Genomic DNA, 16299 nt, shown 5'->3' with positions numbered 1-16299 from the left:
TTTTTTGATGATGGAAGTCCTGGCTAAAGGGTTATTCCAAAAACTGGAAGACTGACACTAGAATAAATCTCAGTCTCTGCTGCAGATGCCACGTGATATTACCTTCAGAAACAGGCTGAACATCCTTCTTCAACCACAACTCATCTGTCTCATGTACTAAAGACAAAGTACTCAAATATGTTGTGGAATAAAGATCTAGATGGAGAATTTGGTCTAATGGAATGATGTGTAATAGTTTGAAACAGCAAAATAGGACATGGAAAATGCTTAATATGGACCACAGTCTAAATGCCACAGAGATTTCAATATGGTGACATAACCATACTATGATCTATCCTTTTCCTTTGTTACAACAGCTCTTTTTTTACAGGATATGTGTGCTCAAATCTTGAGTAGGTCTGGTGTATATCTGCATAGACTTATTAATTTCATTTCTTTATATGATTTCTGTGTGACTTTTCTGTTGTCGAATCTGTTTGGATAAACAACACTCCACTTCATAACACATACATAAATGCAAGATCAATTTGTACACACCCATTTATAAAGTTGCAAAAAAATATGAAAAATAATGGCAGCGAATGAAACAGAAAATATGATGTTTTCTCTTGGTTTTGGTGGCTAACTATACACATAGGAAAAATATCAGTAAAACCCAGTCACCATATTGATCAAAAATGACAAAGATGTTTTATAATCTAGTTAAATCTCTGGATTCTATGGCATGCTTTGCTTCATATGGGAGAGATGTGCAGCGGACAACAAACATGCACTTAGCAGGTCGTAATCAGAACTAGCTCTGCACATCTTGGGTGCTAATTACAATCTAAGATTCCGTGAACGACTTCCCAGCAGCACATACATGGGAAGTCTTCATGCAACCTTAGGCAAACCATGCAGACAGTTAATCTGTTCACTACACTTTCTCCTGAGTTTTAATTCTGAGAAACATCCACCTGCAGAATGAATTTAAAGCATTGTTTTTGTCTGTGGAAACACAGTTTAGAGCAAAGTTCCGGGGCAGTACTTTCAGTAAGCGGATGTTTCACTACAGAGATGAAAAAGTGATGCATAAAATATTATCATTTCATGTAAATGTGAACAAGACAATAGGAGAGAAGGGAAGAAAAATAAGCAGCTGGAGGACATATTTTTCCCTGAAAATTGTTGTTTAGGTGGATGACATCATTATACTATGAGTGTGGTTACTTAGGGTGAAACTGATCCCTGGATAATTTTTTTTAAAAGTACTACAAAATAAGGAACTCCTACTTTACCCTGACACCTTTTATTTTTATTTAAGGTTTGCATGACTTGCCTTTTTTCACCAGGAATCCAGTGCTAAATCAAAAAGTCCTAGCTAAGTTTATGAGTGCTAGAAATCACTAGAGGTCAGAAAAAATTGCAAAGCAAATGTGCATGGTGTTTAGGCTGAAAAGCCAAGAAAACACCACATATCCTAGTTATTCAAAATGATTATACAAGTTTTATATGGAGAATGACTGCATGCACTCAAAATGGGGATGAGGACCTCTGCAATGGCTAATCGCTGTCCTCTAATGAGGTGGAAACTAACAAAAAGTATGTCATCTTTAAAAAAATATAAATCACAAATAAAGTTTTAAAACTTCTAAAGGAAAACTTTAGGATTTTTTGTGCATTTTTAAGCAATTCTACCTGTGTGGGGGAATTGTTTGGCTCAAGTGGAATGCATTCAAGGTTACAAGAAACATGAACATAAGCAACTTTAGGAAATCTTCCTAAATTAGAATTCGGTCCAAAGTTAATGAAATCTTTTCACAAAATCTCACTGCTTTCAGTGAGCTTTGGACCATGTCCCTGGAACATATGAAGCACAGCAGACTGTCTGATGAGTATAATAATATTTATGCCTGGTCAATATGTTAATTTCCAAATAACTGACCTGTAAAGAAGTTTTATTTAGTTTTTTTGTTTGTTTTTTTTGTTTGTTTTTTTTTTTTTAATCTTGTATTTGTGCTTTTTTTTCTAGGTCTTTAAAGAAAGACCTAGATCTAGGTCTTTAAAATGCACTTTAGTGGCTTTTGGATTAAAAAAAAAAAAACAACAGTCAGAATCAACTGAAGCAATTTAATAGATCCTGTGACTCTTTTTGAAAATCAGATTAATTCAGCTGAGGTATCTTTTTGACTCTGTCTTTTTTCCTATGTGTATATTAGAAATCTAAATTGATTACTGCTTTATTTATACTTACAAGTAAATGCTGGATTCATTGCCCCCGATATCAGGTGACTGGAGTTTCTGCACAAGTATTACAATTATGCCAATAAAAAGCACAAAGTTTATCTAGGGAAAAAAGAAAAAAATTATGACAATTATATATTTTTTTCAAGTATGAGAATGACACATTTCCAGTGACTTGCTGGCTCCATTGTCTTATTGTTCACCAAACTGCATTCTGGAAGTTTTATAGGGTGAGGAGTAATGGAATATGTTTAGAAGGGTCTTATTGCCCCTTTTCCAGGCAAAAATATCCCCCTTGCAGCAGCTAAAATAAAGCTGAATTTCTTCACTCCCAAGCACCAGATCAGACAAACATAAGCTAAAAAGTTTCAACATTTGTCATTATCAACCAGTGCAAAGAAAAAAAAGACCTGTGTACATCAAAACCCTATAGCAAAGATCTCACCAGTAAAAGTATCTTTAACTACTATTCTCTAAACTAAGGCACTTCTCAGTTTAACAGCATCCATCAGCATTTCCTGCACTCACAATTGAGTGTCTCGCCTTTCCTGAAAATCCCAAGTTGTGTCACTTTCCCTCTGCTTGGCTGAATCTGTCCCAAGATGAGGTGGTTTGGGGAGGGGAGGGGTGTGTGTGTGGCGGCGGGGGGATGTTAATGTTCATCTTCATTCTTTTAGTTTTATGTCATCCTGGGCATCTTGTCTTCCATAGAGTCATGTAATTACAGATATAGTTTTAAAAATTTGGAGATTAATAAAATCAGTTTATTTCAATGCTTTGGCTTCAGATTTGGCTGTCACCAGCTCCATAGCTTCTTAATGCCAGGACAAAACAGTGGGAAATTTAAGCTGGTCTCTTATGCAACCTTGTACTCCTGTAAGGAGACCAAGAACTTAAACTGGATGTAAGCATCTCTTTCAGAAGAATTTTCTATCTGATATGAAGACTACAAATAAGTGGAGTCATCCCTTGCTAGGTTGCTTGAATGTTTAATGCCGTCAACAGAAGCCAGGTAAAATTGATTCCCCAAAGCCAAAATGTGATCCTTCATAGAATATGTCTGCAAAGCATAGAAATTCACATACACTAACATCACAAAATACCCAGATCATTGGACCCTCTTCATCTCAGTATCCTTCAGTGTTATTAGCTGCGTTATCTTTAATGTGTCTGAAGGTTACTGTACTCTAGATAGGTGTCCAAATATTTAAAAAGACAAACACCAAACCTGATTGTAGACAGCTACCTGTGAACTGGATGTCTAAATTCCCACAACAGTCAGTGAAGACCTGGCCAATGCTGTCATTGGAGTATGGAGAGCAACTTAGCATGCCCAGAATTAGACACCTACATGTGGTAAGCCAAACAGCTTTTTAGGTGCCACTAACCATATTGTCTAGAGGCTCGATTTAATTTCCTAAATGGAGGAGCCCAATACCATTTTAAAATTCCCATATTCTTTTGGGCCAGCAGCTGGAGGCCAAACAGCATACTTTAGAACCTCTCAGTTGTCCGTACATAGGTGTCTAGCATCATTTGAGTCAAACCCAAGACCTCTACCAACTAAAGAAAGGATAGATACCTCATTGAAAATTAAGCATATTGCACTATGTCCACAATACTATTATAAAGCTAATATTAGCTAAAATAAAGATAGCTGTGAAATTAATTCCATCCGACAGACACAATTCAGTTTCCCAGTCACTTGTATCTAGTATCATTTTAGATGCCCTGGGGTTTCCCACTTGGCCTTCAACTGCCATCCCAGATGGCACCATTCCCATACATCCCGTGTCATATCTGCCAGCCCCAAGCAAATGCTCCATATGCTCTAGGGTCTTACTTATGGCCTTTGGTATCTATGTTTAAGCAACTGAATAACTCCTTGTCTATATAGTCTTTGCAGGCAGTGCAATATCACTTAACATGTACTAAACCTTCTTTATAACAATAGAATTAACATGGTGGATGGGAAATGGTGGACTGCCAGTCAAGCTGTCCAGTAGCCCATAGTTTGTAAAGCCATTTGAAGCTATTTGCATCAGTTACTTGCCCTCAGAAGTGTTGAGGAAACACCTCTGAGTGCTACTTACCATGATTGATCCAACCACAGGACCCTTGATCACCCACCACAAGGCAGTGTTGTCATTCATGTCCCAGCAGCTGCAGTCGTTAATGAAAGAATGGGGTGGGGAAAGAGGAGGAAAGCGAAAGATAAAGATGTAACAAGGAAGTTAATAAACTTACAACAATTTTTAAGTGGGCAGAGAGTCGGAGATTGGTCTTGAGCTAAATTATCTGAGTTCAAAGGTACTACCTCTTTAGTCTGTCCCTGTTGTAGCTTTCTTTTAGAGCCTTTACCCAACTTACCTGAAAGTAAAATAAGTATTTTTGTGGCAATTTGAATGGTACCTCTTACTAGGCAGTTTAGACATTTTGGAAAATGTCTTTATGTGCTTCTGTGCCTGCAGTACAACTGTAAAATTGTCCCTATAAGCTAACATCTGTGTAGATGGGAAAAAAAGACAAGGATACCTCACAGGATAAGAGACGGTTATTCCAAAGTTTGATGGCTCAGTTGCTTTTCCAGGGTTAACAGATATGAGTGTTGGTTCTTGACCCTGATATGAGGATTCTTACACATATCTAGTACACCAGGATATACTAGGGACTGGTTGTATTCACATATAGGAATGGTTTTCCACTCATTGGGTGGCAAGTCCTACCAGCGAGCAAGGATTCATCTGAAAAGGTTCAAGTACTGGACAACAGTTGGGGCCAGCTCCTTTTTTAAGCTGTTGGGAGTGAGTGATCATAAATAAAATGGCGTTTCTACCTCAGCATTTAAAATCTTCCAAGGATTCTGCAGAAGTTTATTCCATATGGGTGCATTTGGACATTCATTTGTAGAAAAAGCTAATTACAGGATCCATATACATATGGGGTTTTAATGTTAAATGTTTTAATATTTTTAAAGCTAGAAAAACAAAAATAATGAAAAAAATCTTATTTCCCCTGTCACACCACCCCACCCCGCTACACTATTTTAAGTCACTAAGAATTTGATTGTCAGTTAAAAACTTTCTTTTATTTGTCTCCGCTTTCTTCCCCACATGCTTCCCTCTAGAAAACATAAAATCACAGAAAAATGTCTACTTTGTACCTGCAGTTCTGAGAAGGCGGGTTTCCCTCCCACTGGGACAACAGCCAAAAGTCCCAGCAGTGGTTGTCATGGTGCATTTGTCAGATGCCAAGAAACAATTTGGAAGAACATGCAGGAATAAAACACTGCTGATCTTATGAGAGCTTAATGCAACTTCTGTGTCATTTAAATAGTAGTCTGGTAGCATCTGGGGGGAAAGTGAAAATCTTTAAACAAAACTATATAAATGTGTAAGTGTGAGGAGGCAGACTTAAAATTCCCTCATCAAACAGCCGGTGAGAGAAATCCCAAGCAGCTGAGTGATGTTTGGTTTAGAAATTTCAGTTGAACTTATATTTTCAGTTGAACAATATTTAGTGTATTTCAGTTGAACAATATTTTACTGGATTCCCATAAAACCAACAATAATGCTGTGTGTGGTAAAGCTGGTGAGAAGACAGAATATTTAAAGATGGGATGTCAAATTTGCATAGAATTACTTATTTTTGCTTCAGTCTATGAAGTCTAAAAACTTAAAATCTCCCAAAATCTATGGACTGATAGCTAAGATTTTCAAATGCAAAGTAACATTTCTGAATTACCTCACTTTGGATGCCCAACTTAAAATATTTGAAAGAGGACAAATGTTCAGAGGGAAGTCCTTCTCACCCACAGCTTGGAAATCAGGTTCTTTTCAGTTATCGATGTATGCCACAAAACAAAAGCACCTCAAATCACCAATTATCTTTTTAATTCTTTGTATGCATTTATCAGTTAGGTGCCCTCTTCTGAAATTTACCCACTATTTGCAGAGGTCGACCTCTCTAAGATGCACATTAAATCTACCCTGAAAGTCTTCAGTGAGTTGACAAATGTTGGAAGAATCTGGGAAAATTCTAATATTAATCCAGCTGTACAAACAAGCATTGATGTATGGCAATTTGTCTGTTTAGAAATGAGAAATTACAGGGGATGGAATCTACCTGCTCTAGTTCCAGTCATCTATATTGAAGACATCTACAGCCCAGCTAATTATCCCAGACTCTGGTTGGGACAAATAGACACTTGGAGGGTGTTGTAGGGGTTTTTCAGCACTGATGTATTTTAAATGTGTATTCTGGGGCGATACATCATCCCCTACAAATGCCTATTCTTCTTAGACCTGTTCCTCTCTTTTTGCAGGATGTGTCCCCAGCAAGCTCCCAGTTGCCAATGTCTACCTTGTAGATGTCAACAATGAATTAGATCGAGCTCACACAAAGGTTTTTTCAAGGTCTTTTTTGGTCCAGTCCCTGTGACACCTATAGGATGGATGTAGTGGAATAAACACCATCTTTTCCTCAGATGAACATGACCAGAAGGAAAAAAAGCAATGCACAACAGAACAGTCCGTAGTATCAGCCAACAAGCTGTTCTACGTAAACAGGCTCCCTAATTTCTTTCAAATGCATTGCTCCAGTGGGGATCAGACACACAGGACTCTTTCTCAGGGTGGTTGAAGGGAAGGGAGCCAGTGGGATGGGGGAGGGATGCGATTTCCATTTGAAAAGGCCAGAGTCTGAGCTCTGTTACATCTCTGGTGTACATCTGGAATAACTCCATTTAATTCAGTAGCAGAGCTCTGGATAAACAGACAGTTGCATTTATCGCCACAAACCTGTCACTTACAGTGATGTGAATCGGGAGCTGAAGTCAAGGGAGCTCTGCCAGTTTTATAAGGAGCAAGCAGGAGGAGATTCAGACTTGGAGTCTGTATTTTAGTCTATGCCTTTGCGACCGTAGTTTCCCAGTTCAGTAATTTCTGCAATGTTTTCAGGCTCATGCTGGCTTCTCCCCCACCCCCAGAACAATGCTTGCTGATTTTTAAAAAGTAACCAATGAGACGCTCAGCTAGAATCCGTCTAAATGTGTTGCATGCTAAACAGCTTCTCTAACTAAAAGAAAAGAAAGGTGGTTTTTTTCTTCTTTTTCCTTCTGTGAGACTTTCCCCTTACCAGCAAAATGCAAGGACTGTTTGGACTCCTAAGAAAAATTAATGCATTTAGGACCAGTGTTGTAATTATAATAATGACACAACAGGGGTTTCTGGCTTGTTTTGCATGGAAATAAATGATTTAATTTGTTTTAATGTCAAAATAGAACATTGGGTCAAAGCACTGGCATCCCCAGTGGAGGAAGGGTTTTATGTCCTTTCCAAAAAGAGCATGAAAGAGCGAGGACGAAGAAAACCTGACAGAACAGTGAGTCTTGTGCAAATTTTGGATCCAGGTTATCTCTAGTATAAGGCAAAATTAAAACCTAAGCCTAAATCTCTTGGAAATGGGACTTGGGTACATGATGCCTTTCACTCAGATCAAGGTTTTCAAAGAACCAAATATTTTCCAAATTTTATTCAGTCTCCCTCATTCCCAGGATTTTTCTAACATTTCACCAATTTCAAACATAGCTGTCATGAAAAAACCTTGGTAAGTTTGTATTTTCAGCGTGTACATATATGTCCGTTCCTACCAGCTATGTCTGCTGCTCTATCAGACCAGTCAATCTATTGACTACTGAGATGGGCAGGACCATCTCTGTGAGCAGCCTCTCCTTCTGGTCCCTTAGAAAAAGATAGAGGATATTTGCAGGATTTTTCCCTACTGAAAGAGTCCACTTGGGTGGAATTTACCCTCTTGAATTCTTTCTGAAATTACTCCACGTCCTCATTTTTTTCATACAGAAGACGGGATGCGGATTTCTGTCTCACCCCTACTCATCTCCCCCACTAGATTTATGGAAAAAACTCTTCAAGGGGAAGCTAAACTCCTAATTGCCTTTGTAAATCAAAGCTCAGCAACGGCTCGTGCAGATTTCACTCCTTGCATCAGAGACATCTGCAATAATTTCTACGGCTGAGCTCTTCACCTTCATCTTCCTTCATAATCAGTTGGAAAAGAGCCGACAATCACAGGTGTGATTCAACGGACAGCTCTTTTAAGATGAGATAAACCATATTCTGGGCTCCTACTAGTTTAACTGGGCAGGGAATAGAGGGCCACCGGGTCAGCTGCATGTTTACGGGGTAGATGCCTACATCTTCTTTTATGAATTCACCAGCGCAATTAGGGACATAAACATCGAACTATGGCTATTTATGCAGATGAACAGGAAAGTATTCCAGGTTGAACACTGGACCTAAACTACTTGCATACCCAAGTCAATGTCAGAAATGGAAGGAGAAATTAGTCATGTCCTCTGATCACTCTATTTCTGTTTCATCCTTGCCATCGTGCTGAATGCACGTGAAATGATTTCCCCATATGTACGTACCCTGTATATACGTAAATACGTACCCTGTATCATCAAAGTGAAGTCTCAGCACTGCCCAGACAGTGACACAAATTGTTGGGGTACCTGCAGAAGATAAGATGGTGATATCATTAGCAGTCTAGACACATTTACTACCCAGCAATGAGCACTTTTTGCAACCTCTCCACTGAAGTTTTATTTCCTAATACCACTTAGCACTCCTGCACGAAACAGTGCAATTCATTACATTAATTCAGAGCTCTAGAAACATCTGTCTCAGTCAGAAGATGGGTTAATCTTGGTGGGATTGCAGAAGCAGAAGTGATAACAGGAAAGAATGATGTTGTTTCAGGTTGTTATTGCGCAAAGCTCTTGTACTGCATCTTGTTGCATGAACAGTAAACCAGAGTCTGTACAAAATAAAAGCAGTGACATCAGCTTCCATGTCTAGAGCTACTGTAATTATGTAATAATTGCAGAGTGGCAGATGTTGAGCTGTAATGGCAGTATTGTACTCTTTGTATTCTTATGTGGTTTTGTTGTAAATTATTTGCATATATTGCATTTTCTCTGTTATTGTGTAAATAACTGATTTTGCTTTACTTATTCAACCAAAACAAATCAGTAGAGGATAGTTTTCCTTTACTCACAGGAATATTTCATTCTTTTTCATGAAAAAAAGAAAACCCAAACCCACAAAAGAGAATACTGGGAGCAAGAATTTCATTTATGTTTCAGACATTTCTTTACTCTTTAAAAAATGCATGGAAAATACAAATTAAATCAAAACAGTAAGAATCCACTGAGAAGCCTGGATTTATTTTCCTTGCTGAAAACAATAGAAGTGTGTTTTTTCAGTGGAAATATTTTTATAAAATAATGCAGTCTTGTGAGACAATGCTGGGTAAGTTGGGTCTACATTTTATAGCAAATAAAATCTTTGACTAGGAAACTGCCTGCATCTATTCAGGCACCACTGGAAAGATAAAGTGCTAAAAAGCAAACAGAACAAGGACCTTGATAACCCCAGCTTGCACCAGTGAAGGAGATTGTCATAAGTTGACAGGAACAATTATGTTTCATGCATTTTGCAAGGCTGTGTTGATATTACATTCATTAGTCATTCGACTAAATCCACTTAGGTGAATCTCTGTCAAGTCTCATATTCCTGCTATCAGAAATAAAAATATCCCTGTTAGACCTAGATGACTGATGAAGCCCTCCTCCTTTAAAAAAAGCACACACAGAAACATTTGAAAGGAAAATGATAAAAAGAAATAAAATGACAGGCTTTGGGGAGAAGAAATCATGCATACTTAATTTAAATTGAAGTCTGCTTTTCTCACGTGAGAATACCTAGAAAACATTGAGATCTTTGTGCACTTAACAGATGCACAATAATAAAAATAATCTTTAAATGTCAAACATGGGTCTCACGTGCTATCTAGTTTGCACTGATTTGCACTACATAAATTTTGACGGTGTGAATAGTGTTCCAAGTCTGAAATATGGGCAGGAAGGCAGAATTAGACTAAATGTGTCATAAAAATATAGTTCAAAAAGCACGTTTCAGATCAGCTTGGAGTTTTGAACCATCTGCTATATAAATATACATACACTCACATTACTTTTCTTTACATCAAAAGAGAGATATGTATCTTCATCACCTTCTTATCAGCTTCTGAGTACCATTAGAAAACAGACAAGCCCCAGAGGCTGAGAAGAGAGCTATTCTTGCTGACTATGTCTCTGCCCTGAGTAAGGAGTAGGCATTAGGAGATATCTCAGGAAGACAGCAGTCTATCTGGAGAACTTAGCAGCATATTGCATATTTGAGAGGAAAAAAATTGTCTCTTTCGACACAGCCATATGTAGTTCTCATTAATCAAATGAGAATGCTGATGCGCTCAGCACATTTTAAGAAACAGATTAACATCCAGATGCTGCGAAATGCTGAGCTCTTGCTTATTGCTGCTTCAGTGCAACTCCCTCCCCATCAGCTCTGAGCTGAGGGGCTGCTTTTGCCCTACATGACTTCCATCCGGAGTTTGGAAGTGCTTCTGTTTTTGCAAAGTGCCGATTTAAGTTGAAATATGCAGGAGCTGAGAAAATATTGTATTTAAAAAAACAAAACAAAACATCCACCTTTGCAGAGTCTCTTAATGTTATTAATGTATATTATTGACACTGAACAGCTAGATCTTATTTATAGTATTTAACTCAAGAACAAATATTCTGAGGTTGCATTACAGAAACAATCCATCTGGGTAGTTTCTTACATTACAGAAACTGATTTAAAAAAAAAAAAATCAGTTAATATGGTGTGTTGCAATATTCTCACATTCAGATGAACCTACAGATATGAAATTTGTGCAAACTTAATTAAAGGAACCCAACCTCTGATTTATGTTCAGATTGCAAAAATTTACACATTGTTTTCTTTTATAATGGTCACATTTGCATGTACATAACCTCCATGTTCTCTCTGAAAACAGTCTTACATCTCAGCTAAAATGTGCTTCTACATCTCTAGATAATACAAGGGGAACTTTGAACATCTTTTTCCAATAGCCGTCCTTTTGCAATAGCCTTTCTATGCCATAGGTTATTTCTAATCACTTGTTCTCTTCTTTCTTCTCTATACCTTTGCTCCTTTGCCAGGAGATGAGAAATTTTGTGTGTATGTACAGCTGCCTCAAGAGAAAAAACAAAACCAGCTGTGGATTGTTTGAAGGTTCAGGTTACATGAGGATTTTTTTTTTCAAAGGAGAATAGTTTAGGGCATATGGTTTGTATGTAGACTTTACACATAAATATACAGGATTATTTCCAGATTATTTCAGAAATATGTTTGTTTAAGTACAAAAATTGAGCTTAACCTTCTTAGGGTACATTTAAAATTAATGTATTCTTCCCCGTTCACCAGCTCATTTCTGCACAAAAACATCAGCAAAGAACTGTTTGAATTAACATGTTGCAGGAATCAATTTATCTCCTGAAGGCCAGCATGAAAAATAATTACACTGGTTATCATCAGACAAATGGCCTTTCTTAAACAAATCCTGTTGCTTCCCATTGCAAGTTTCCATTTCCCACCCAGGTATGAAGAGCATATGTGGATACCATGCAGATTTGTTTTCAATTTTGCTATTATCTGGAAGAAAGGCACAAATGAAGTCTTAGAAAATGGACTAGACTTAGCACTGCATGTTTGATTAAGCTGAAGAACTTGGCATTAAGATCTTATCTTGTAGAAGGCAATTCTCAGTTGTGGACTACATCTCTGCAAGAGATGCGGTGTCCTCCAGGTTTCAGTTCAACTTTATTCAGACCAAAAAGCACAACACGGTTTGGTCTGCAGTGGTACTTCTGTACAAAGACGAAAATGATACTTTGAGACTCTATGTGGAAATATTTGATGGTTCGTGGAGTTGTCTTGCACACTGAGACACATTTGAGACAAGAAATGTCACATACCCCAGCCAATAATAGTGTACCAGTAGAAATATCTCCTCTCTGGGAAAAAGGTTTCTACCAATAAAGTGAAAAGGTACAATCCCTCAATGAAAAGCCAGAAGTAGTTGGACATGACACAGTAGTGAAAAAACACCATCACTGCTTTGCATTCCACCTGCAGGGAATCAAGAAAAGCAAAGTTATTTCTATGTTGTTTCCACCTAACAGATAGAGAAAATGCTTTCAACCTCTCCAAATCTCTTAGTGGAAAGGAACACAGCTGGGACTAGTATTATACACTTTTAATATTAAAGTTTTAAAAGCATGAGAAGAATGTGAGGTGCCACTTAGAAAGCGAAGCCTGAAAGGGCAGGTAGCCAATTTTACCAGTGGGAGGTGGTCGATGAGCGTCTGCAGACAGCTTGAGAACGTCTTGCGTTAGTGGGAGTTCACATCGTCAATGAACGTTAATTGCTAGCTTTAAGCCCCCTTCCAAAGATTAAGTGCAGAGAAGAAAAGAATCCAGTTGTGTATTGAGAAACCTAAGGAAGGATGTGAAATGGCAGGATGATTGCAGAAAGTCCTGAGAGTGGGATCAGAAGGGATGCACCCTCCTGTGTGCAGTTGAGAATTGTACTTCCTTGCCATTTGCGGGTGTTGTCACTCAGGGACACAAAATGAAAGTAAGCGTAAGTGTAAAGAAAGCAGAGTGATTTACTGTAAAAAATGATAGAAGCTTTCATTCATTTACTGGAGGGAAAAGCAGCGGACAAAAGAAAAAAGAAAAAAAAAAAATACTCCAAAAGCCTTAGGTGGAAACCGAGGTCTATCGTGACTGTGAGAGTAGGACACACTTGTCTTTGCAGAGTTGTATCCCAGTGAGACATCATTAGGCCCATAAACGTAGGACTTTTCAACACATCAGAGCAGAATCAGTGTTTAAACTGGAAGCTCCCGCCTGGGGCAGTGGGATGTTGACAGTTTTGACTGGTTCCCAATTGCACTCCATCCTCTGGGACAAATCTACAACCTATATGGTTTGTTTAAACCATCAGAACTTGAGTTTCTTCATGTTTTATGCTTCAAGTGTTTCAAAACAAAGAGGCAGATGCCACCATTAGAAGAGTGGTATGAACAAACTACAGACCTAACACAGCTTCAGCTTTATCATGGAGAAGAATTAAAAGCAAAAACTAGTTTCAATGACAAAGAAAAGGCTGACTAAGAAACTACACAGCTGCACTTTCCTTGTGGAAGTGACTCACAGGGAATTTAGCTCATAACTGGATGGATAAAGGAGATGTCAGTTTGGGAACTCACTGTAATTCCATCATAATTACACCCAGTGAGCTGATTTATCAAACCAAATACTAGCCTTAAATGTGAAAAGAATTGGGATTTACATGTAATACATAGCTAACTGCATCTGTGAAAGAGACTGCTTTCCATGAAACCATACACTTCAGAGACAAACACGTGGCTAATACTAATGATTTTTTGAGAGTGTGACCATCAGTGGTACTTTCTATGTCTGAATGGTCACCCTGTTTACACATGACTGCCCGACATCCAGAACAAATAATGGTCTGGAAAAAAACCAGACCTTCAGATGAAGGAAATTGCTTGTGTCTGCTCTCATCCCTCCTATCGCTACGCAGATCTGTGAAAGGGAGAAACAACCTGAGCAGAGTCAGAAACCAAAACCTGTAGGTTTATCCTGAAGGACAGACCGCTGGACACTGATGTCATCATGAGACCGTAACATCCACAGTTTTGCTGTGAATTGGGAGAGAAGGTTACCAGCAATTATCTTCTCTCCCAACAGCTTCTCAGCCTGTGATACCCAACAGACTGCTGCCTGCCTCACGATTTTTTGTTATCTCGTGCTGAAAATAACAAAGGCTTTGGCTTTGGTTTTACTTACCGTTGAGATAAAACAGTGGTTGCCATCCTGTTCAGCATAAAGAACCCCATCTTTAATGAATACAGATATTGCACGTAAGATGAATGAAACAAAGAGGTTCATGTGGATAAAATTTCGAGTGCAGTGAAGCTTCCTAGGGAAGAAAGAGCAAGGGAGAGGAAAAGAAGTGAAAAAAAAACCCCAACTTTTCTTTCATGGAAATAGTGCACTGGGCCTATCCGCACACACAGCCAGAGCACCTTGGTGCTAAGAATAGCAACATCGGAAAGCCAGGAGTGTGGACAGTACTGACCCTAAACCTGACCAAGAGGAAGATTTGGAGATTTTCCTGTAAAAGCACGCAGGGTGGCATAAAATAGACCCAGTCCAATGCAGCTTCTGCAGTTGCATAAAATAGACCCACAGCTTCCGCGGTGGCATTTACAACCTACTGAAATGGGACTGCTGGCGTGTGTCCAAGCTGGAGGGACAACTCTATTAAAGGGTTGTCTCCCTCTTATTCTACATCTGGTGAGATAAAAGCTTGAACATTTTTTGGGGGGGCAGATGAGCTCCAGTTTCTTTCCTTCAGTGACTGCACAGCTCGCTGCTCGTGGCCTGACTCACCTGAAACGACACAGGATAACCATGGCAGTGGTGAGGGAAACAAGAGAAGTGCTGTATCCCACTGTGTACAGAGCCTTCACGGATAGATAGTAGTAATCCTTGGGAGGCAAACAACACACGGTTAAATGGTTCATTTACGGTCACATCTTCTTTACCCTATCAACATGCAGGGGGAACGGTGGGAGGATTTGTTTCTCAAACAGCCTGGTTGTTTTCTCCTCTTGGTTCCCCTAAGATCTCACTGTATATTAGAGCATTGCTCTAAGTCTGGCATGCCCTTGGGTCTGCATACTGTGAAGCTTAGTCGACGGTGAGCTAGCAAAGGCTGTCTATATTTCTTTGAGCACTGTGCGTGCATCTGTAGAAAAAACTTAATTGGCTAAGGGATTCTTCAGTCAATAGGGGAAGAACTGGGGCTAAGCCATGCTTCTAGAAGTTACAGTTTGTATCAACAGTCAACACTCATATTCTGGAAATATTCAGTACAGGGCTAGGAAGGATTTAAATTTCGCCTCTCACATTTTTGTGCCCATAAATACCCAATCGTTTCATTCTCATGACCATCAAATCAGAACATGACCAGAGGCTGGACAAAAAGCAGCCTGCCGCTCCCCCCCTTTCATTTGTTTTTAATTATAAGATTAATTCCCACCTGGTTATCAGACTCTGTTTCATTTTCATCAAAGCCGCAGGCATCATAATAATGAGGAAAAGGTTCAGACCAGCCATCTTCAGTGCAATTTCTGCTGATGTCACCTATGCCAAGTAGAGCTGGGAATGTGACATCGCTGAAGCAAACCCCAGGACATACCCTCCCTCCCCTTGGTACGTGACCAAAGAAAACCCCACAGTACTATGGGGGTACTATTTATCTGGCTATCCATAGAAGACTTTAATGGCATCTTGAAAGTTTAATGACATCTTTAATGACCCAGGTCTACAATAGGCACCTACAGATGCCTACTACAACAGTTGGTCACCAGAGAGCCAAAAAGATTTAACCAATGTAGTTAGTGCCTCCAGGCCACCAAAGATCTCATTCTTAAGCAGGTACCTAAACCAGGGGCCAGCTAAATGTCCATTTTTCTCCGTTGACTCCGAAAGGCATCTAGGGAACACAGCTTTGTTGTAGATATCTACACTTCAGATGGCTAAAGGGTAAGTCAGTACTTAAATATAGGGACTTCTGCTGTTTAAATGATCTATATCTGAGGGATATGCATGGGACTGGCAAGAAAACACAAGGCTAATATGATTTTTTGGAGCAGCTGCTGGAAGCCAGGCAGGATACTGTAGGATATCTAAAATAGCCATTATATGTCTATGGAGAGGCAGCTGGGTTGTTCTCCTATAGTCAGATAACATGTATCCCACTCATTTATCTTCAAGCCTAGGCTCTGATCTGAGAGTGACTTTGTGAGAAGGGTCTGTAGGAAAACAAAGGAAAGATGGAGCAGGAATGTCTTCCCTGTCTCTGCCTTCATAGCAAGATATTCATTTACATCTCCAGAAGCTCAGTGTGGCATCAGCTGACAATTTCAAACCTGTTTCAGAGCTTCTCACATTCCTCTGCCTATTATTTGTTCCAAACCCAGTTTATAACCTTACTCCAAAGCAAGTGTTTGTAAGGAGGCTCAGAGAAAACCTCATTCTCTTTTTC

General features: G+C 39.0%; 1 protein-coding gene across 6 annotated transcripts in view; it reads right to left on the bottom strand.

Annotated features, from left to right (window-relative positions):
* ADCYAP1R1 (ADCYAP receptor type I) overlaps positions 1-16299 on the bottom strand; it is a 142513-nt gene that overhangs the window by 24274 nt on the left and 101940 nt on the right. For all 6 annotated transcript variants that reach the window (XM_030010029.1, XM_030010030.2, XM_041122682.1 and 3 more), the window contains 7 exons: positions 15292-15395; positions 14640-14737; positions 14034-14166; positions 12131-12284; positions 8698-8758; positions 4317-4386; positions 2234-2325 (listed from right to left, as the gene is read on the bottom strand). In XM_030010029.1, coding sequence (XP_029865889.1) covers positions 2234-2325; positions 4317-4386; positions 8698-8758; positions 12131-12284; positions 14034-14166; positions 14640-14737; positions 15292-15395 — 712 coding nt within the window. The remainder of the gene's footprint in view (positions 1-2233; positions 2326-4316; positions 4387-8697; positions 8759-12130; positions 12285-14033; positions 14167-14639; positions 14738-15291; positions 15396-16299) is intronic.

This window comes from Aquila chrysaetos, chromosome 3, assembly GCF_900496995.4.
Source record: "Aquila chrysaetos chrysaetos chromosome 3, bAquChr1.4, whole genome shotgun sequence".
Taxonomy (NCBI): domain Eukaryota; kingdom Metazoa; phylum Chordata; class Aves; order Accipitriformes; family Accipitridae; genus Aquila; species Aquila chrysaetos.
Note: the sequence above shows the minus strand (reverse complement) of the source record. Positions and strands in the feature narration are given on the sequence as shown.